The sequence below is a fragment of the Asterias amurensis genome, chromosome 12 (assembly GCF_032118995.1).
Source record: "Asterias amurensis chromosome 12, ASM3211899v1".
Lineage (NCBI taxonomy): Eukaryota > Metazoa > Echinodermata > Asteroidea > Forcipulatida > Asteriidae > Asterias > Asterias amurensis.
The window spans coordinates 17,268,085-17,291,328 of record NC_092659.1 but is presented as its reverse complement, the minus strand read 5'-3'; the positions used below and the strand labels follow the sequence as shown (position 1 = coordinate 17,291,328).

Below are 23,244 nucleotides of genomic sequence, written 5' to 3'. Positions count from 1 at the left end.
AACCCATGGTACCCTAACACACCTAACACCACAGGGTTAACATCAGCGAGCTATATGGGTTAACCAAACTGCCGCGGGAAATAAACTACCGTCAGCATCAGAAACCCAAAGATGTAAACATCACCTTTTGGTTCGCTGTATGGGGGACAAAATCTCCTGCCACCTGCAAGTAGATCGTGGATTTGAACAGGGATGTCTTGAACAAAGACTACGTGAAGGTTACCCAACACAACCCAGTGTACCCTAACATACCTAACGCCACAGGGTTAACAGTAGCGAGCTCTAAACTGCTGCGGGAAATTAACTATCGTCAGCATCAGAAACTCAAAGATGTAAACATGACCTTTATAGTGGCACGAAATTCAATAACTTTGTCCCATGCAGAGCTCCCAAAAGCCATGAAAACTTTTATAATTGGGCGACATACTAGTGTGAAGTTACGTGCAAATCGAGGTTAATAGAATACTATTATTGGCCTACAAAATGTGACCCTTTATAGTTCAGAGCCATTAAGTCGGCAGAGAGTTAACAGTACTCAAAACTGGGTCTTCAAACTCTACCATTTTGTTACTCTTGTTCAGAGTTCTAGATTGAAACTAACGCCAAAAACATGATTGGCAAGTGTCGTATTGACAGTTATGATAAAGATTTAAACAAACATATGGTGCCGCTCCCAACTCACACAGCCAGCACTGTAAATAACTGCCAACACTATGTGGATGGTATCAGTAATGACTCTTCACACAGTCGCTGCAACAAGAAGACCATAACCATGTTGATGGTGTGTTCAGTTTTGTGGGCTGGGCTGTTCATCCTTGCAGTATCCACTGGGCTTGTTCCGGGGAACGGCAAGGATGCGATCCAGTTCCGCGCTACAACCCACGAAACCCACCGGGGCTCGCTCGCCGATCGCCTGGCTGACTTGGAGCGTCTATCGGGGGAACTCGCTGAGCGCGTCGGAGAGCTCGAGAAACGTAACCATGAGCTTCAACAACTGGTCACCAAACAATCCCCAACTAATCCAGAACAAAACATGGTGCTCCAGCAACTCGTAGGCCAGATGGAGAAGGGAATGGCATTTCTTTTTCCGGACTTCCAGACCGATGATGGTGTTGACACCCAGCAAGCCGACCGAGACGAGAAGGTGACGAAATCACGGATGGCGGTGCTCCGGGATTACCTGGGGAACAGAGAGGCAGAGTTCGCCGTGATGAGGCAGGATCACGCCCCGTGGGAGACCCTACGAGGCACCGCTGAGGACAAGGACATCGATCTCGAGGCCGTTGGTCTGGCTCTTCGGCAACTCAGCAACAAAAATGTCGAGTTGTCCAAAGAGGTTGAGGAGATGAAAATGTTCCAGGGTACCCGAGTGAGACAACAAGCTGGCCAGCATGCAGATAAAAATAACGTAGTCATGGAAGAACTCATCCGCGAGATGGAAGTTGAGAAAAACGAAGAAAGAAACTCCGTTGAAATTTCAGCAAACGGTGAGTTTACAATACACCCATTGACTTTGACACACCTGTCTTTTACATGTTCGTATGGTAAAGGGCCTTTTAATACTAATGGTGAAAGTTTTGACTCTTATTAGACCAACGACGTCCATGTGTAACTTGCTGTGATCGTATATAATTTAAGAAAAGATGCGAGAGAAAACAAAAGGTGGAGAATACGAACTAAGTATGCTACATACAATTAGGGGCATTGCTTGGCAACAGAGACAGCTCAAGATAGAGTGAAATGGAGAATTGGCGAAGAGGCTTTCCTCCTGCAGTGGAGTGAAATAGGATAGAAAAAACTACGCTTTTATATACAGAAAGTTTTTTTTAGAAACCACGACATTTTATATTGGTCTCCATTTTGTGTAGTACATTCGTGAGGTGTCGCAATGTAGACATTTTAGTTTGCCTTCCTGCAACTTGTTGTTACTAGCACCATCATGGTGCTATATTGTCATACCCATTGTCATGGTCCCCCCCCCCCCTCACACGGGGTTGTTAATACTGCAAGGGGAGTGAGTTTGTGGGTGCGTCCCGACCTAGATATACCGCAGGGGTTGCCTGGGTTTGGGAGGTTTTGCAGGGGGGGGGGTGCGTCTTGCACGACGGGCCTTTAGTTGTTGTTTGTTCTATGATTTAACCCATGAACTACAACAAATGTTTGGCATGCGGCATTGTTTGGTCTGTTTGAAACGCTGGAACCGAGCTTGCAGTGTACAGCCAGCTCTCGCTATAAAGTGTACGGGATACACACAATTTTGCTTTTACAAAAAAATAAAGTCTGAAGTCCTGAATCTCATTTTCTGCTTTGTGTTTCTTTGTTCTGATATCCTCTTATGACAACTTTCCTGCTATACAGAGGTAAATTTTGCCAGTGCCAGCAAATATTGTTATATAAGGACAGTGATATTGTTATAACATAGACCTTTTCGCAAATACTGGGGCGCGCGCGTAAAGCTTGGAATTAGGTGCATTGTGGTCTAGCTTATTACAAATTTGATTCATATATATCCCACAATGCACCTCATTCAACAGTCTGCGCTTGCGCATTGGTATTTGCGATAAGGTCTATGAGCCAACTGTTTGTAGTCGATTACCACTACCAGGCACAGAGAGTCCCACTTTAGCCCCTTTCACACGAGGGCAATTTAGCAAGGGTCCCATGCTAAATTGTAGCGTGGTGACATTTTACAAAACGTATACCTCATGTGAAGGGCCAACAATTTTGTTCTACTGTCCAAGTTCTCTTGTAACATCTTGTCAAACATTGCAATTTTACAACATTGCTAATAATCAAGGGACCCCAGTTAAATTGCTGTCGTGTGAATGGCACTTTTGGTCCCTAAAGTTATACCATGAAACACGAGTCATGACATTTCAAAAATCTAATCAGATAAGTTGCTAGGAATTACGCAGGAATGTACCCACTGAGTTTGCCTCTATAGATAAACCCGGTATAAATTTCATAGAGCTGCTAAGCACAGAAAATTGCTTAGCACGAAAATGCTTCCTTGATTAAAACAGGATTACCAACCAAAATTTCCATTTTTACATTACTTGTTACTGTGGGTATTCAGCTGTTGTTTGCTTATCCTGAAATTCAAGTGGAAATTTGTTTGGTTATCCTGTTTCTGTCAATGCAAATATCAAGGCAAACATGTTACGCTAAGCAAATGTTTGTGCTTAGCCGCTCTTTAAAATTGGGCCCTGGTATCTGCCTCGTAGATAAGTGTAACTTGCACGTCTACTTACCTCGAAATTGGCACAAATTTTAGACCAATTACTTGTTTAGTTTTCCCCTTACACCGATGTGTAAAAGGTTAAAACCAAAAACCTATTATTCTTTATCACCGAGTGCAAATGTTAAATTTTAGACCAGTCAAAATAATAATAATCATGGGCGCGTAGTAGTCTTCTATATACACCGCACGTTTTTATGGCCTTTTGTCCACAGTCATTTCCATGTCCGTACCAACAACTTAAAGGGACGGTATACCTTTGGTCCAAAAAATAATCAACATGAAAACTTACTTTAAACGAGCAATGGAGAGCTATTTGAAGTATAAAACATTGTAAGAAACGGCTCCCTCTGAAGTAACGTCGTTTTCGAGAAAGAAGTAATTTTCTAGGAATTTGATTTCGAGACCTCAGAATTAGATTTTGAGGTCTCGAAATCAAGCATCTGAAAGCACACAACTATGTGCGACAAGGGTGTTGTTTCTTCCACTCTATGCTCTCGCAACTTCGACGACCGATTGAGTTCAATTTTCACAGGTTTCTGCATTATGTTGAGATGCACCGAGTGAGAAGACTGGTCTTTGACAATTACCAAAGGTGCCCAGTGCCTTTTGGGTATGTGGAAGTTTCCCTTTTATATCGGGGTGTTGCGCAAGATCACCACTAAATATCGAAGTACGAAACAAAAACGCTATCTTTTTCTCGACTTTGTCGATAACTGAACATGGCAACATTTTTTAAGATAATTTTGTACGACTATAGAAATTTGATTATCGACAAGCTTTCAGAGTGAAACTTGTCAATTTGCCAATAATAATTCTCATTCAATTGTGTACTTTGTCTTTCAAAGGTGGGTCATACTAATAGATTGGTAAACACTCCATAGGTTTATGACATTAACAAAATAATTGGTGAGAAGCCATGCAGCTGTTGATAGTTAAACTAGTTTGAGAAAGAATACCATTCGAAATAATAATAATAATCTTTTTTTTTGTTTAGGGGGGTCAACCGAAAACATTTGAGTTTGAGCATGATCGTTTTTTTTTTATTTCTGAGGGCTGGTGTCCGTCCGTGAATGTTACGACCAGAGATGCAGTTGGTACCCGCTGTCACCAGGGTCACATTTCATATTAAAAGCCTGTAAGCACACAAACTTGCTAAGCACAGAATAGTGTTACTTAGCAGACACAGGTTACCAGGCAAAGTACGATTAAGTTTACCATTATTGTGGCTAAGCAATTATAATAAAGTAATTGGACACCTAATTTTGTAATAAATGTCAGTGACCAGTATTCTCACTTGTTATGGGTATATGCCAACATAATTATGCAAGTAAAATGTTTGACTCATTATTGGTCTTCAAAGTTGCAAGAGACTAATAAAGGAAACGCCCTTGTTGTGGTTTTTCCTCGCGCAAAGAAATTTGTCAAGCAGTGTTTTCTCCTTATAGGCATATGTGGGCACTGGACATCTTTGGTATTTGTCAAAGACCAGTCTTCCCACTTGGTGTATCTCAACATTAAAATAACAAAACTGTGAAAAGTTGGACTCAATTGGTGGTCGAATTTCCGAATGAATAATGGAAGAAAAAAACACCCTTGTCACACAAGTTGTGAATTCAAGACCTCAGCTATATAGGTCTCTTATTCAATTCAAACATTTAAGTGAAGAATTACTTCTTTCTCAAAAACTACATTGCTTCAGAGGGAGCCGTTTCTCACAATGTTTTATACCATCAACTATCAACATGTCTCAATTGCTCGTTACCAAGTAAGTTTTTATGCTTACAATTATTGTGAGTAATAACCAATAGTGTCCAATGCCTTTAACGTTCTTGTAAAATGACCAGCCAGTTTGTTGCTGTTTTTCTCAGCAAGTAGACACTGTATTTGATGGTTCAGCTGACGAAACTTTCACATGCAAATTGTATTGTATCGTTCTTATGTTATTGGCTATAAATCAGCACTTTTTGGCAAAAAAAACAATATATTATGACCATACCTTTAAATGAACTGCGGCTATATAAAATTGAAATTACATTTAATATCTCCTACCCGTATCTTTATTTTTCGTTTACAGGGGATGTTAAAATGCGGTCAATTTCGTTTTAATTAGCACTGAATTTAAAACGTTGGCATTGAGATTTGCACTATACGACCCTGTATATTACTATTAATTAACATAATAATTGGTTGAAGATATAGTCGCCTTAAGGTTTTAAAAACCAGGTTTTACATTAATTTGTCAAATCATGAGGAAAAACTACAACAAGTCCTTTGTTCTCAAAAAGACTTGCATACTCCGAGTTGACCTCATCAAAACGAATGTATTTAAACGCAAAATGTATAGCTGTTCATGAAACAAACAGTGTATACACACACGGGATGCTGTATGTAGTTTGTTTTGTTTGAATAGTTGTTTTACGCTTTCCACATTAAGGGTTTACATTTCATTTTTGGAGCAAACAGTAATTCGTCGTACGTCATTTACGTCGTAGTGGGGAATAAATCATTCCACATAATTACTGTTCTTTAATTAAAATGTTTCTCCAAAGTGTTTTGACCGGAGGAGTCGAATTACGTGATACCCTATAATATATGGGACCACAAACCTTTAGGGGATGGGGTCAGGTGTCAGGAGTTTTATATATTTAATTTGTTTTTTTAAAGAGTTTTTTACATATATTTTGCATGAGTGTGTATACACCGGCAATCGGGGACCTCCTGTTGTCCCTCTTTTTTTCTACACAAACTTTTAGGCAACAGCTCTTGTTGGTTTTTTACACGTTTTCCAACTGAGGATCGACCTTTCCCGAACCATCCTCTTCTGATAGGTCCCCGGTTTATATGTGTAGCATAGGCCTTCACATACCATGTACGTTGTATACATACTTTACATTATGTACATGTGAGAATACTGTGTGTGCATGCAGTGGTCAGCTATTATAGGACTGACCAGTTGACAAGTTTTATTGGTCCTTGGTACGGGGTATCAGTGTTAGCGAAAGTGTTAAATTAAAAGGACTAAAAATGATATTATAATTATAGGATCGTGGAGGTAGAGGTCAAAAGAGGGCGCTATCAGAAGAAGCTTGTACACAGAATCTCCTGCCACCGGTAGCCTAAATAGAAATTTAATGACACACAAAACGCATTGAAACTCCAGCAAAACAGTCGTGTGATAGAATATTATGATACCATTATGATACGAAATTCACTTTCAATGAACATGGAGAATACAAAAAGGTTTCGTTTTACCTGAAATGGGCGATAATAAACTAATCCGAAGAATGTGCTTGACCCTGGATGCTGTTTCAAACTGTGTCAGAAATGGCGCCTGACTATTTGAAGGGCGCCACCACTTGCTCGAGAGTAGTACAGTAAACATAATGAATGACGTCTTCTTTCTATTAGAAGAGAAATGAGTACGTGTAAAAACTCAAGCAAAGAGCAACCATCAAGGTTTTCGAACTTTAACTATAACGAAAACTATTACCACCGACCCCCTCCACACCGACCCCAACCCCGACCCGACCCCACCCCGACCCGCCCCAACCTTGCCCCTGCCCCAACCCGCCCGACCCCAACCCCGACCCCACCCCGACCCACCCCGTCCCACACCCAAAAGGAGAATGTTTTAAGGGGACAACACAAATCAATAATAATGTCAAGATTTCTCAAAATGGCTAATGTCAACAGACGAAATTGTTTTTTATTTTACAGCATTACACAACCATTGAAAAAAAGCGTGGCCTTGCAGAATTACCAGTGCAGTTTTTCTAAATACATCGGCAATTAATCAATAATGGCAAATTAAATTAAGTAGTCTAAAAAATACCAAACATATACACGCATTATAGTTTACTTTAACATTTCACCATTATTTTTGGACATTGTGAGCAATTTTTTCACTCAATTATAAATGGCATTTATAACGGACATTTTCAAGTTGTAAATAAATGAGAAAATAAATTCACCACAAGTAAATTGTTGTCAGTGTCAGGTTCCCTATCACACTCAGTGTTACATCATCACTGAACACATAACAGGGCTAATGGCTTTTCTTGATTTCAGCCTCGTTCTGGTTATGCATGTATTTATATACTATGAGGGAAACATACCATTAATAATAAAATACTTTCTCAAAAATACGTCTATGAAATGCATGTAATTCATACTATCCACCCTGCTGAGTGTTTAAGTAACGCAATTAAGAATGTTTAAAAAGCAAAATTTTACCTTTGGTTTTTGGAACCGTTTGGTTTTTTTCATCCTATATAAACGAATAAACTGTCAATAAAACTAAAACTCGTGAAAGTTGTCTGAAAACACCCAAAAATATACACGCATAGTTTATTTTACTACTTTCCCAACATCTTTGGACACCTAAATGTGTGTTGACTAAATAATAAATCGCATGTAACTTTAGGAACTTTCAAATTGTAATTTCTTTTAGTAAATAGTAAACAAAAAAACTGTTGTCAGCGTATGGTTCCCTTAACACTCAGTATTAGATCATTGTACACAAAACAGGGCCAGACTTTTCCTGATTTTCAGCCTCGTTCTGGTTATGCATTTATATTTATATACTATGAGGGAAACTTAACATTACACTCTCAACAATAAGTCTACAAAATGCATAAAATACTTTCTATCATCTTTGCTTTCTAAAAATGTTTTGATAAATTACACAATTAATAATAGGTTTAAAGGCAAAGTATACCTTTGGTTTTTGAAACCGTTCGATTTGTTTTCATCCTATATATAAATGAATATACCATTAAAGTAACTTTTCATTTCATGTCAAAAGGTGGTACCGTTTTTGAGATATCGCTGAATATCTGGAGGCGTTCACGCAGTGAGAGTATTCACTCGAAATAAGAATACACAATCTGAGAAACGTTTCATGCAGAAATGTTTCTCAAATCTACATGTTTTTGAATCCCTGTCTCTTAAACCACATACCTTAGCAGGGAACCATTTCTCAACTAATTTGTTTTTTTCATTTTTAATAGCTGCAGTGCTTCTTCCCAAATTAAGTTTTTTATGATCATTAATATTTATTTTTTTATTACCAAAGGTATACCCTCTCTTTAAAGATTAGTATAATATATAATTCTAGTTGTTACGAAAAATATATTAATATATCTAAGTACAAAATCACTTTATATCAATAGTTGAACCTCAGAACATATGGCCCAATTTCATAAAGCTGCTTAAGCAAAAAATATCGCTTAATTCTCTGCTAAGCATAACTAAGCAGGATACCAGTCAAATATTCTACATGCAACATAGTAATTTGGCTGGTAACGTTACTCTGGTTAGCATCATTTTGGTGCGCTTAGCTACTTTTTCTGCTTAAGCAGCTCCGTGAAATTATGCCCTGGAGCTTTATATCCACGTACATTAATATACTCATATATACAGGGCGCGCTGTAGCCAACATTTTATAAGAAAAACGCACATTTAGCACAATACAGACCATATTACTATTATATATATACATTGGTTTTTTGTTTTTTTGGTTTTTTTTTTTTTTTTTGGGGGGGGGGCGGGGTTTGAAAACATATTTTACAAGTTGTTTAATCTTTTGAGGGTTCTTTTGGATATAAATTAATACAGGCTGAATGACGTTTACAATTAGGGTCCTAGTAATATTGTGTCCTATTCGTTTGAGCTGATTTTGAGGGGAGACAAAAATATTACGTTGATGAGAAAATTCGTGAATTATTAAATAGTGATTTCGTGCTATCAGCCACAGAAAAGGGGTTGTGTCATTGCGTAGGGTTTTAAATAGACGTGACTCAAGTCCCAATCCCGTGAGAGTCCTTTTATTTTCAATCCCATCGACTAACATCAGAAAACTCCCCCAATCTGTGCTTCATTTTGACGGCGGGATGCTTAGCGACATCTCGCACGAGAATGGGACTTGAATCAAGTCTACGTTTTAAGACGTCAAGATGTCATTTTTCCAGTCATTTCAAATCATAATGAATTTGCAAAACTGGTTACCTTACTTTTAACATGTTAGCTTACAAACAACACTTCGAAACTCTTGGTAACCGTCCTGTAAAAATAAAACGCCTCTTTTTTTTTTGGGGGGGGGTGTATTGCAATTTGCAATTATTCCTTAAATCCCAACATTATATTCAAAGGTTTGAGGATCATTATTGTGAGGGTTTTTTATTGTGTAGATATTAAAAAAAAAAAAAAAAAAAAAAGTCACATGACCAGTTATATTGCATCACGTGACTCCCGTTTAGAAATCAGACTGGATTCCAGAGTGTTTCATCTAGGTTTACTTAATTATCGACTGATACCTTGCAAGAAGTATCGCGAATATTTGAACATTTTGGGGGACCACTTTGGTGCGATGTACCGTAAGAATGTACCGGTTGAAAGAAACAAACTCGCTCACCTTAGTGGGTCCCAATGTTTAAATACGCGCGAGACTTCACAATTTGTAGATCCCTTGTATAGACCCTTGCATAACGCGGAACGCACCTCCTACAGCAACTTTCCGTCCGCCATGACAGGGGTCAAAGTAACACTTTTCGGGCTGCTGACACACGTATTTTGCATGACTGTGTTAACAACGAGTGACCTTTGGTGAAACTTTCTGATCAATTGGAGGCGCTCGTCATAGTGCCTCCAGTTGATTAGAAAGGGTGCGTTTGTTTTAACTTCCCTGGGTCGACCCCGGTGTGTGGCGGTTTTTTTTCCAGGACGAACGTGGGTAATTATCTGCACACAATCGTCCTGAAAAAAAAAACCGCCACACACCGGGGTCGACCCAGGGAAGCTAAACGAACGCACCCAATGTTTCACCAAGGGTAGACTGGGCCCCTGTCTTTATCCGCAAGGATAAAGACAGGTACCAGCTATTCAGATCCAGTGATTCCGTTGGGTATAATGATACCATTGGATAAATGCAGTGACTGAAACCTACCGTAGCTGGGTTTGTTTTGATTGGTCTGAGGTCACCTCGGTTGGCCAATCAAAACACAGTTATGGAAATGCTTACTTTCGGTCGTCCGCACGTGTGTGTCCACGTGTGTGGTAGTATGCATACAGTGCATGCATGGTGGATACGGTACTTGCTTGGTAATGTTGGTGTAGAATTTGTCAAAGGTCAAACCACACGCCGGTTTTTGGCCGGTCTCTGGCGTTATTCACGAGCCTCGAAGAATGACGTCAGACGTTCAGGCTACACAAAGGGTCACTCTTTGTTTACACAGTCATGCAAAGAACGTGTATCACCCCCACAAGTGATACTTTGGCCCCTGTCATGGCGGCCGGAAAGTTGCTGTAGGAAGTGCGTTCCGCGTTGTGCAAAGGGTCTATTGGCCGCCTTCTTTGATATCAAACAATGTAAACGTATGCGCGCTGCGCAAAGCTCTTCATTCCGAGTAGTAGCAGTAGCTTATTTTTAGCATACCGCCGTCCAAAATTGTATATGGGTGACTTCCTTGTGAAGGTAAACCAGCTGAGTTTTCTTGAGACCAGGCAAAGTATTCCTGAGTCGCAGTCATGCCTGTGACGGCCTGGCACTGCTCCGAGTTATACGGGAACAGGTAGAAAGGATTCTGAGTAGGCAAGGTGATCGGCTGGGATACGTCACCGACGGTCATGCAACAGAAGTAGATACGGGTATGCCGGTTGTACGTTCCTGCCGGTACGGTGCCGTTCTTGGAATTTTGGTTGGCAAGGTCCTCATCATCCCATTCGATGTGACCATTCGGCATACCTGTAAAGAAATAACAGTCAGTGAGATGATTATAATTTGTTTTAGTCAGATGGAAACCTTTTATAAATTTGAAAATCAATAAAGATGCTAGGTTCAAACTTTAGTCGTTTTTATAAAGATTAAAAAAAAAAAAAATTATTTAAAATTATGGCTTCTTATATCGCGCTCAGGTCCGTCACGCAGTGACACTCATGGCGCTCCAACATTATTACCCTTTGTCACTGGGCCTTAAATCATTCCTTAAACCATCTCAGCTCCCTGGGGAGTATACAGCATTGTGCAACAAATGCGCTACTAGTACTCGGCTAAATCAATCACAAGAACCATCTCTGCCCTCACATTATTTTTACCCCTGGGTGGGTAGAAGCAATTATGGTGAAGTGTCTTGCTCAGGGACACAAGTGTCACGACCGGGATTCGAACCTACACTCTGCTGAACAGAAACACCAGGGCCTGAATTCGGTGCTCTTATCCGCCCGGCCACGACATCGCTTTGTTAATAACAGATCGAGGGTTAAAAACCCTCGATCTGTTATTAACAAAGCGATGTCGTGGCTGAGCGGATAAGAGCGCCGAATTCAGGCCCTGGTGATTCTGTTCAGCAGACTGTGGGTTCGAATCCCGGTAGCAGAAATACTGGTACTTTAAGATTTTTCACTTTAGGAACAACAATATTATCTGAGGTAAAAAAAAACTCTCGGGGATTCTTTTTATTAGTAAAATATAAAATTGTTGCCATACTTTAAAAAAAAAATTGTTCTACTGATATTGAAGTTGTATCTTGAAAACATTTTTTTTTTTTTTTTTTTTTTTTTTGGGGGGGGCGGTTCTGTGTGATATTTTTAAGGGGAAATCCGGTATTTTTTTTTTATTATCAACGAACCGCTAAGGACATAAAAAAGGTGTTTTATTTTTATTTTTATTTTGGAAATTTTGGCCTCGGTAAAAACAGTTAACCAAACCAAATTTACACGTGGTTTTGAGGATAAACAAACAACAGCTAAATACAAGTAACAAGCAATATGCAACAAATGGAAATAATAAATGGTTGGTAATCCTGGTTAATCAAGGAAAACATTCCATGCTAAGTTAGCAGCGCAATGAAATTGGGCCCAGGTCAAACTAACTCAGAAACGACAAGAAGTTATAAAAAAAAAAAAAAAAAAAAAAATAACTGTCTAGGATCATAGAGTAAGCACTAGGATAAAGGATGATGAAAGAGAAAGTGTAAAATATTCAAGACAAGATGTCTACTCACCATTCGGGCAGTAAAAACCGTATCTGAATACGCAGTAGCTACCAGCCGGCCAGTCGTAGGTCCCGGGGATTTCTGTCTTCATGCAGAAATGCTGCTCCATGTATCTGGCACCATACGATCCCTGCTGGAAATGAAGAATGGGTGACCATTCATTTACACCGTTATCGTTGGTGTGCTGATAGCGGGAACCAGTTTGCCAGGTGGAGCCCTCGACAACAGCCGGGCAGCCCGTGTCAGTCATTGGAAATCCATACCCCCCTTCGGGCCAGCCAGAACTTGCTGAAATAAACAAACAACAAAGAAATAAAAGAAAATCATTTTGATTTCTGCGATCGAAATAAAACCAATGCCAAATCGGGGACCTAAAATACAAATAAAACAAATAAAACAAACATTTGAAATTCAAGGAATCCCCTGAAAAAACCAATGGCCGGTCAGAACTTGCTGAAATTGAAATGATAATTATAAAAACTTTATTTCGATTGCCAAGATAAAAGGCAGTGGACACTATTGGTAATTGTCAAAGAATAGCCTTCACAGTTGGTGTATCTCAACATATGCATAAAATAACAAACATGTGAAAATCTGAGCTCAATCGGTCATCGAACTTACGAGACATAATGAAAGAAAAAAACACCCTTGTCACACAAAGTTGTGTGCGTTTAGATGGTTGATTTCGAGACCCCAAGTCCTAAATCTGAGGTCTCGAAATCAAATTCGTGGAAAATTACTTCTTTCTCGAAAACTATGGCACTTCAGAGGGAGCCATTTCTCACAATGTTTTAAACCATCAACCTCTCCCCATTACTGGTCACCAAGAAAGGTTTTATGCTAATAGTTATTTTGAGTAATTACCAATAGTGTCCACTGCCTTTAACAGAAACCATTATGCATAAGAACGTGCAAACGCCCTACAACATATATACACCCCTACCGTTTAGTAGTAGTCAACGATTGACATTTTTAACGTAAGAAGTCCAACGGGCGTGTGATGTTAAAGATCTTGTTTGCAAACTCGCATTAATAAAATTCGATTTATTTCCACATTTTGTGGAAAAGAAAGAGTAAAAACAATTTTAGAAAAGTTTAATTCAAAGGCAACTCTAACTGATTGAAAAGAAAATTATAATAGAGAAATGGATTTAAAGGCAGTGGACACTATTGGTAATTACTCAAAATAATTATTAGCATAAAGCCTTACTTGGTAACAAGCAATGGAGAGCTGTTGGTAGTATAAAATGGCTCCCCCTGAAGTAACGTAGTTTTCGAGTAAGAAGTAATTTTCCACTAAAACATTTGAATTGATTTCGAGACTTCACGCTTCAGGTCTCGAGCATCTGAAAGCACCAACTTGTGCAACAAGGGTGTTTTTTTCTTTCAATATTATCTTGCAACTTCGTGTATGATGAGATACACCCAGTGAGAAAACTGATCTTTGACAAGTGTCCAGTGTCTTAAAGGAGCAAACCACGTGAAAGGTGTATGGAGCCATTTTGAGAAAACCACAAAAAAAATTACCATTAAAATTCTTACGTGTGTTTGTGATGAGCTGGGTCGTCTCATATTTCTCACTCGTCATACCGATTTGAGTCGTAGGACTCGCTGGTAGTACTTTGACGGATGACATCACTGATTTCTTGCGACACTTTGTTTTGAAATTCGCCAACATGTTGTTTAAACTTGCCAAGTAGTCATCTTGACGTGAAACGGTTACCATGACTCCGCATTGCTTAGCCCCGATGCAAGAAAGAAACGAACCGAGTGCCAAAAACACGAATAACATAAGCGACGAAACAAATAATGCTTCCATATTTGCGCTAGGAAAGCTTAAGAGTGGTGAACGTAAGCCCACACCAGCGATCAAATTTCCCCTAAATGTCTTAAGAGAGGTGTCAGCCCAATAAAAGTTCCCCGCTTCACGGTGCTGTCTTGATCAGGAACTTCGAAGTATGGTGTGCATTTGCAAGCGACGCCTCATTACATACACTGCCTGGGTCATTATGTACACTGCATGAGAGAACACCAATCACCAACACCTTGGAGTCGCTTATAAAACATGTTGGGGTGTAATGCATTCTCGCCTGTTGCATTCAAGCATAGAGTAAGATTCAAGCAACCCTTTTCCAGATTATGTCAGAGTAACTGGTCCTTCATTCTCTTATATTTTTTAAACAAAGTATTTTTTTAAACTTAATTCACCATGGACTCACTTCCATGTTGTCTGAATTGATTTATTTTCAGCGTGTTCCGTGTACTCAACCCTCTCTTAAAAAATGGACGAAACTAGGTAAAGTCCGCGTTTTGATTGGTTAATTGTTCATCACTTTGCATACAAGTCATGAATAATGCACGTTTCATACTCTGTCCTAGCAAAGAAGGCCTTGACAAAAGGCTAGGCATGAGCTTGATTTACCAACTTTTATCAAACTGATTCAACTATGGTTTTCCTTATTTATTGGTTCAATTTATTTGTTTATTTCCTATTAATCATGTATTTTTTTCTACTTAAGGTTGAGCCCTGCCATGGGCAGACGTGGTTTAAAACCGACATTTATCTGTAGATGACTATGAGCTCCCGACAATTAAAAATAAAAACTGTCCACAGTAATTCAAACATTTAACTATAGCCTTATCTATACATGATGCAATAAAACAGGGAGGCGAATCTTTTTTGATGACAATTATTTATTTTTTTACTTTTGCCCTTCCCTGGACGGCCTGTGCTTGTTACTGTTTTGTCTGAAGAATTCAAATAAAATAAAATAAATGAAACACACAAAACAACCTACTAAAAAAAACATGTTGATTTTCATTTGCCATTGAAAAAAATGTGTAATCATAACCCCTATGGTAAACAAGTCTTATCACTTGGTGTCATCATTGTCATTTTATACGATGTTTCCGTTGGTTTATTCATGCAGAAATATTCAAGAAATTTGGAGGGGGGAAGTAAAATTTTGCTTTTGTTGGTTGCAGTTTTTACGGTCGGTCATTGGTTCTATAAGGAGACACTGCGGATGATCACGTGATATTAATTATTCTTACTTGGCCTATTGAGCGAGAAATCACAAATATACAAATTTATGACATTGATAGAAATGCCAAACCGTAGCTGCAATGCATCCACATTTCAAAGCAGAAACCATATTATAAATGGCCGCTAGCTTTGTATTAATTTTTATTGCCATGACCGTATGTGTGATGCTTTGAAAAACACTTCTATCTTCATTACGTGTATCGTCCTACCCAATATAAGACTATGGATTTGTTGATGTTTCCCTGGCAACCGCGGCAACAATTAATTAAGTTATATTATTTTTAGCGTCATTAAGGGTTTTTAAAAGCTTTATTATTATAAACTGCGCCAATATAATCTAACCACTTTACAAACTGTCAGATTTATCGGAACCTGAATTAGTATGCAAGACAATTATTATAGTTAAATCGATTCACTGTTATCTTCTGCGCATTTTGACCTCGTTTGTGCATGCTGCGCCATGCTGTTGTTTGTCGAATTTATGGGCACTTGAGTGGCTTAAAATCGAATTTCAAAAGTTGCAAAAGCCCCTATTCTCCCCGATTCTAGACATAAACTCGCACGAGCATCAAACACAGACAAAATCAAGACAAATGGCACCAATTAATTCTGTTTACCTAAAGACCCTGGACACGTGGTAATTTTCCATGAATTTGATTTCGAGAAAGAAGTAATTTTCCACGAATTTGATTTTGAGACCTCAGATTTTAGAATTTGAGGTCTTGAAATTAAGCATCTGAAAGCACACAACTTCGTGTGACAAGGGGGTGTTTTTTCTTCTTTCATTATTATCTCGCAACTTCGACGACAAATCGAGCTCAAATTCTCACAGGTTCGTGATTGTATGCATATGTTGAGATACTCCAAGTGAGAAGACTGGTCTTTGACAATTACCAAAGGTGTCCAGTGCCTTTAAAGAGAAAGATGAATTTTAAAGAATCACAAATATTGAAGGAGATAACAACTTACCTAAGATCAATGCTATGCTTCTTGCCTCTGTACTTGAAGTGATGAAGGCACATTCTGTCAAAACACAATGGAAGGATTTATTTAAAAATAATATGTCCAGTGTCTTTAAAGTCCATAATACTGTTATCAATTAACCCACCAATTAATCATTTCATGTTTGTATACTTTTAATTTAGAAGGCACGAGAAAATCAGCTTTCGCCGTAGCCTCTTCTCATTCGCAACTTGGACTCCAGGGAACTGCGCAGAACGTCGCATTCGATCACAGCTTTACAAACAAGGGTGGCGATTTCGACTTGAACAACAACACGTTTACTTGTAGAATACCAGGATTCTACCATTTCACATTCACGTAAGCATCGATTCGTGTTTACCTTGGCCCCATTTCGTAAAGCTCTTAGCACAATTAATATTAACTTCTAAGTGAAACGTTTCTCAAAATGATTTATTATTATTACGAAAGCTGGTGTAGGCTTCTTCTTACCAATAGGTTTTCTTGTTGTCATTAAATTAAAGGTAGTGGACACTATTGGTAATTACTCAAAATAATTATCAGCAAAAAAACCTCACTTGGTAATGAGTAATGGGGAGAGGTTGAGAAACAGCTCCCTCTGAAGTGACGTGGATTTCGAGAGAGAAGTAATTTTCCATGAATTTGATTTCAAGACCTCAAGTTTAGAATTTGAGGTCTCGAAATCAAGCATCTGAAAGCACACAACTTGGTGTGACAATTGTGTTTTTTTCTTTCATAGTTATCTCGAAACTCCGACGACCAATTGAGCTCAAATTTTCACAGGTTTGTTATTTTGTGCATATGTTGAGATAATACACCAAGTGAGAAGACTGGTCTTTGACATTTACCAATAGTGTCCACTGCCTTTAAGAGCTGTGATTTAAATACCAAATGTATGTGTAGAGGATGTGACCTGTGACATCACATGTTTACAAAAGAGCCACCAAGCCTGGACTTCCAGCAGGCACGATTTGTACACCGCTTAATGTAAGAAAACATAAAATCTTATATTTCATGGAGATTGCACTGTCCAATTTTTATCAACTTTTGATATGATCAAAGGGGGCACATCTCAAAACTTGTCCCGCTATTACTTTCATAACTTTTGGATTTATGTGGAAATTGTGACACAAAATGTCAACTTTCCCTTACGACCAGCGCAGTATCCAAGGTCACACTTAGAGTAAACAAAATTCACATGGCCTATACATTCCCTTTAATAAGGTCCTTATCTGGTTATGGCCTTAAACAATATTGTGTAATTTATTTCTATTCAGTAATTAATGTCCAACCATTTTTCTCCCCTCTGTTGCCGCAGAATGCGCACGTACGACTACAGGTTTTTATCCGTAGTGATGATGAAGAACGATGAGCAAGTAGTTGCTATAAATACTGACCAATCAGACAGAAGTGTTAGCTGCTCACAGACTGCGGTAGGTTGATCACATGGTCCCCATGTATACTTTTGTTTTGCTTAGCAACCGCTGTTTGTTTCTACCTCCATGTTTGAATGATCTTCCCATCAAGGGAACTCGGAAAACTCCCGCAAAGGGATATAAACACCAAGTGGCAACAGCCAATCTCTCTCATACAAACAACGTCTATGATTATGAATTACACAAATCAAGAAACTGTGATTCAGTAGTTAAACGACAATATTTATTCTAGACATTTTGAAAGCAGTCGTTAGCTGGGTATTCGAAACTGTCTGTGCTTAAGGCACTGGGCATGTTTGGTAGCTGTCAAATACAAGTACATGTACATGTACTCTCATTTGGTTCCAACTTTATAATGCTTAAAATAACAAATCTGTGAAAATTTGGACTCAGTCATCACAGCTGCAAGAGAATAATGAAGAAAGAAAAACCCTTGATGCACACATTTTGTCCACATTCAGATGCCTAAAAAAGACTTCAGGCCTGAAGTCTTTTACTATCTGATTGATCAAGTATCTCTTTCTAAAACAATACGTTACTTCAGAGGGAGCCGTTTCTCACAATGTTTTAGACTATCAACAGCTCTCCATTGCTTATTAATACCAAGAGTTTTTCATGCTAACAATATTTTGAGTAATTCGCTCATTTAGTTCTAGCTTAACATTTTTGTACGATTCTTTTTGTGTGTTGTGACAGATTCTGAGATTGTACGTGGGTGATTCAGTCTGGCTCCGTATGCCACCGTCGGATAGCTGTGGAATATACAGTGATGGGTCGTACTACACGACCTTCAATGGCTTCCTCCTGTATGCCAGTACGTCATAAGTTACGCAATCATCACGTCATACGTCACAACTCACGCAAAGACAACGTCACAAGTTCGTCACGAGTAGCGACCGTTTTGTCACATCAGTCAATATTCCATGGTTTTAATATCCTAATACCTCCTGGGCTAGTTTAATTAAAAATAAGGCGGCCGTTTTGTGCTTACGGAGCGCCTCTCAGCAGAATTACTATTTCATAAAGCTGTTTACCGTAACCAAATGTAAATGCTTACCAAACCAGCGGTAAGCACAAGAGTGACGTTACAGTGCAAATCCATGGTGAACGAGCATAATACGCGTCTTGTCGGCTTACTTGAGAATAACGTTTATGCTTACGCACATTTTCCAGCTACAGTAGGCCCCCAAAGCACAGTATTTTGCTTACGGGTAAACAGCTTAATGAAATTGGGCCCAGTTTACCAGGAAAATTCGCCCAATAATCAAAATAAAAAACCATGCATTGTTTATTTAAACTCGTAAATTGTTGCCAGGGCCCAGATTCATAAAGCTGTTAAGCAGAAAATACTACTGGAAAAATTTCTTTGCCGAGCAAATATTGAGTGGGGCACCAGTCACAACTTAATACAACTTTGGCTGGTAACCTGTTCCTAATAAGCAATGCTTTATGAAATTGGGTCCTGGCAAATAATTATAAGGCACATAAGACTTGAGACTTCATGAAATAAACTTCAGACAGCAAACTCAGGAAATAGTGTCGCCAAAAAACCGGTTGATAACATTTTATTTGTCCTAAACAATAAAACTATCAATTTAAAACCCAGTACAGGGACAAACTGGGGCGAGAGTCAGCATTCTGATGGTGTGAAGTAAATGTGCGGATCTAAGATGAAAAATTTACCCAAAAGCAACAGGACTCGAACTGTTTAAAAAACAAAAAGACCGCCGGGTCTTCACTGTAAAAAAAAATATACATAAACGGTTTCCCAAAATAAAGTTGAGATCAAATTCAAGATAATGACAGGGGATGCTGGATGGAGGTTCGATCGAGTGCCGAAGCCTCCACCAAAACAATCACCACTGCTGGGAAAATGATCTCGGCCCCGAAGAGGAACAAAAAGAGTTGGTATTTTGGGAAACTGGTTTTCGTAAAAAGTCAATGAGATGGGGGACAATGCAACTCTTGAGGGTAAAAGTTCACCAAAAGCAGAGTTAATGCAATGCCTACGAGGGGTGCAACTTCTACCAACTTTGCTCTCAAATGAAAACGGTATTGGAAACTAAAAGTTTTCCAAAAGTGAACAAACTGGGAGTAAGACGCCCTCCTTAAATGAGTTTGAAATAAAACACCAGATGAAGGTGGGTTTTTTATGTTTTAAAGAATTAAAATTATTTTTGGTATTTTTTAAAGAATTTTGTTAATTTTTTTTTTTAGTTTCAGAATTTTTTTAATTTTTTTTCCCTAATGGTATTTGTTGGTTTTAATATTTTTTTGTTCGTTTTTTTATATTTTTTTTTAGATTAGCAGAAAGTTTGAGATACTGAAATCCAAAACTAAAAGATGAAAAAAGTGTCTACGAGATCAGTGTCTATGATTGTCCTGTTGTACGGAAACAGGTTTGAGGTTTGGTTATTTTTGTTTCTACACGTGACCAAAAAAAAAGGATTAAAAAAGCTATACTAATATTGAATGCTGACTCTCTGTTAGTTAAAATAAATTCAAAAAGAAAATTTCCTAATTAGTGAGATACCATGAGATAGCCAGCTAGCTTCCCCATGGTGTTGAGGTGAGGTCTTTATGAATGTAGAGTGAGAACTACATAATAATCCAAGGTAAACAGTGAAGAGCTTGAAACTTCAATTAAACTGAGTTGAAGATAATGACCAAGGTGTTTGCAGATCCCTGTTTCACCAATGTCCGAGTCCTGAGGAATTTATTATTTAAAAAGTTGAGAGTTCTTGAGAATTGCCCGGCGAAGGTTGAAAAAAAAGAAGAAAAAAAGTCTTGATCTCGTCGTAAAAGGTCGAGCACCAAGACACCGCCTGTACCACAGAGAATGTTGGAGATCGCACCCTTGAAGAAGGCAGATGGTCCCTCTTGCTTGAAGTTCTTACTCCAGCAGTCCAGGGTGCCCTCTTGTAAAGGATGTCTTTGCGTCCAGATTGCATCAGTCATGCGACGACGAACGGTGTCAAAGGGGTAGCTGAACATCACACCAGACCCGATGGTGGTAACGGCCTGGGCTATCATCCAGCTCACCAAGAAGTTGTTGTTCTCGGCTGGGACCAGTGACTTCAGGGTGTCGTAAGTGCCGAATAGGCAGCTCGGTAGATGATGATACCCTGAACGGACACCCCAAAGCCACGGTGCAACCCTTTCACCCCATCGGACTTGACAATCTTACTCAGACAGTCACCTTTGGTCCCTTGAACTCGCAACCACTACCAGCGTTCCCGACGTCAGCTGTCAGGCGGGTACGGGCGAAGTCCAAAGGAAAGAGACGAAGCACAAGAAGGTCGCACCGGCAGCGCCACTGGAAGCGAGGTTGCCGGCCAGGTAGTAGCGGGGGGACTGGGTCTTCGTGCCCCACACCGCTCAGGAAGATCTGCTTGTACTTGTCCTGAAGGCGAAGTTGGAAGCCTGAGTTGGTAGCAGATAACATTGGCTACTAGATTGCCACGCCACAATGAGGTGATTCACTGTTCTTTGGTCACACGAGAGAAGCAGTCTCTGATGTCATTGTACTGCTTGTCGGCTGCAACCTGAGCAGATGAATAGAGAGAGAAAAAAAAAAAACAATATCAAACCAAAATACCATGGCAGTCAATATCATTTGGAACGCTATAGGTGGCAACAGACTTACCATGGCCCAATTTCACAAAGCCTGTGTAAGCACTAAATCTTGCTTAGCAGAAACAGATTACCAGCTAACATTCCATTAAGTTAACACTGTTGCGACTGGTGCCCCACTCATTTTGTGCTTAGCAGAGAAGTTTGTCGAGCAGTGTTTTCTGAAATTGGGCCAGGCGAATCATGGGCGCATGTTCGAGCCGGCCACGCAATCAAAGGAAGTTTAATTTGTAATGGTCTGTAGGTTTTGCTTTGGTCATTAGTTTGCTGCCACCTAGCGTTCCAATCTCCGATTCCAATAACAACCACAACCACTTATTTTCTGTTGTACCTCAGTCTGGCGCGTACTTTATATTATAGTCGTCACGGAAATTAAATTTGGTTTGTATCGCTTCACCGTGAATGTGAACCGGGCGGGTCAATTCCCGAACACACAAACAACAAACAATCTTACTTCGCAACAACAAAAACAAGAAGAAGGATGCAAAGCGCGTTGCGTGACGCAACAATCTCACAACGCATGTTTTCATTATGATGTGACGCAAATAAATTTATAACAGCTTTTATCAACCCATAGCAACATTACTCAAAATGCGCAATTTTTCTACACATTTTTTTGTGAAAAGAAAATCGCATCATATTTCATTAACAACGTAATCTCAGCCTCAATAAAAGAAAAAATGTAATATTTTTTTAATTCAAGTGTGGATGCACATTAATGTCTACACCTATGATCCCGAGGCCGTCATTCCAAACACAAAGCAAACCAATGCCTACTTTTGTAGAGAAAAATAAAAACTTATGCGAAGCGCGTTTCGTGACGCAATAATCACTACGGTTGTTTTCACATTAACATGGACGCAAAAACCCGTAACAACTTTCCATCCATGACAACAATGAGTGTTTCTTTTGAATATTATTATTTTTTATAAACAAAATGCATAGGCTTATATCTCATTAAAAACTGAATTTAAAACCCAACATCCTGAAACCAAGGTTCAGGCTTTAACAAAATTAATTCCGTATGTATATTTAATATTAATTGTCAATTCAGTTTAAGTCAACATCCATTTCCATGGTACAAAGTAAAGAATATTAAAAACAAAATTTAGTATAGGCCTGACCCAATTATTAAGTCAAACTACAAAAGACTTATCAAGAATAACATAAATGAAAACTAAAACGATAATGACACGAAATGATAGGCCTAACGTAGCAAACCAAAATGGGGGCTTTACAGAAGCCAACAAATTATTTTTTCTGAAATGCATTTTTTTAAAGGGGGTCAACAAATTCTAGACTTACCTGGAGCAATGGTTCCAGCTCAATCTGTAACCCACTGCGGTCTTGGAGATAGCGGCGTTGAGTCCCCACCGGCCATCAAATCCTTGAAGAAGTACACCATGTCGAAACCTTTTCCGGGCATGATGCTGGATTTCTGGGCCTTTTACCTCCAAAGACTTTCAAGTGCAAAAGATGTTTATTTGCAGCAAGAAAACCCCAAAGATCTTGCTTGGATTACGCAGCGGTGAAGCGGGACACTTGCAGTTGGTAGAAAGTTGGAATGGCAAGTGTGCCGAGTTGTTAGCAACATTCACTGACGTCACGTGAAAGTTGCCGCGCACTCCTAGCCCTGTGATTGGTCCAATGTTTTCCGAAGACATTTTTGAATAACTTTTTAAAAAGACTGCCAAAATGCTAAATCTTCCTAATGAAAACATTCATCTCCAATAGCATTAACATTCTGGGTGTCGCTTTTAAATTTCGGTTATGATCTTGAAATTGTGTTGTATTCAAAATGTTTTTTTTTTCATGCATTAGGCCTATTAAGCGTGAGCGTGATCGTGATGATCGGACGCTGTAGTCCACACTCCGAACATCCGAAGACCTTCCGAAGCTGAAAACACGATTTTGGAA

At 39.1% G+C, this 23,244-nt stretch overlaps 2 protein-coding genes and 1 pseudogene across 3 annotated transcripts; 1 reads left to right on the top strand and 2 right to left on the bottom strand.

Moving 5' to 3' along the window:
- Positions 1-578: 578 nt before the first annotated feature.
- LOC139945278 (uncharacterized) lies at positions 579-20,360 on the top strand. 2 transcript variants are annotated; one of them, XM_071942615.1, is made up of 4 exons: positions 579-1,487; positions 16,426-16,597; positions 17,577-17,691; positions 18,391-20,360. In XM_071942615.1, the coding sequence occupies exons 1-4, from the start codon at positions 611-613 to the stop codon at positions 18,517-18,519; spliced, it is 1,293 nt and encodes a 430-aa protein (XP_071798716.1). In that variant the 5' UTR covers positions 579-610; the 3' UTR covers positions 18,520-20,360. The 2 variants fall into 2 exon arrangements, with proteins under 2 accessions (XP_071798716.1, XP_071798715.1); XM_071942614.1 differs by having other exon boundaries at positions 16,423-16,597.
- LOC139945325 (uncharacterized) lies at positions 10,137-13,867 on the bottom strand. The gene is made up of 4 exons (XM_071942677.1): positions 13,774-13,867; positions 12,634-12,684; positions 12,241-12,519; positions 10,137-10,982 (listed from the first exon to the last, which is right to left on the bottom strand). Exons 1-4 carry the CDS (start codon positions 13,865-13,867, stop codon positions 10,636-10,638), a joined length of 771 nt encoding a protein of 256 aa, XP_071798778.1. The 3' UTR covers positions 10,137-10,635.
- LOC139944789 (ADP/ATP translocase 3-like) lies at positions 19,229-23,103 on the bottom strand (annotated as a pseudogene).
- Positions 23,104-23,244: the final 141 nt, after the last annotated feature.

Coding starts and splice junctions, on each gene's coding strand:
- LOC139945278 (XM_071942614.1), top strand. CDS start 611: ATGATTGGCAAGTGTCGTATTGACAGTTATGATAAAGATTTAAACAAA. Junction 1,488..16,422: donor CGTTGAAATTTCAGCAAACG/GTGAGTTTACAA, acceptor CTTTTAATTTAG/AAGGCACGAGAAAATCAGCT. Junction 16,598..17,576: donor TTCTACCATTTCACATTCAC/GTAAGCATCGAT, acceptor CTGTTGCCGCAG/AATGCGCACGTACGACTACA.
- LOC139945325 (XM_071942677.1), bottom strand. CDS start 13,867: ATGTCATCCGTCAAAGTACTACCAGCGAGTCCTACGACTCAAATCGGT. Junction 12,685..13,773: donor CCAGCTCATCACAAACACAC/GTAAGAATTTTA, acceptor TTTCAATTTCAG/CAAGTTCTGACCGGCCATTG. Junction 12,520..12,633: donor GGATTCCTTGAATTTCAAAT/GTTTGTTTTATT, acceptor TGTTTATTTCAG/CAAGTTCTGGCTGGCCCGAA.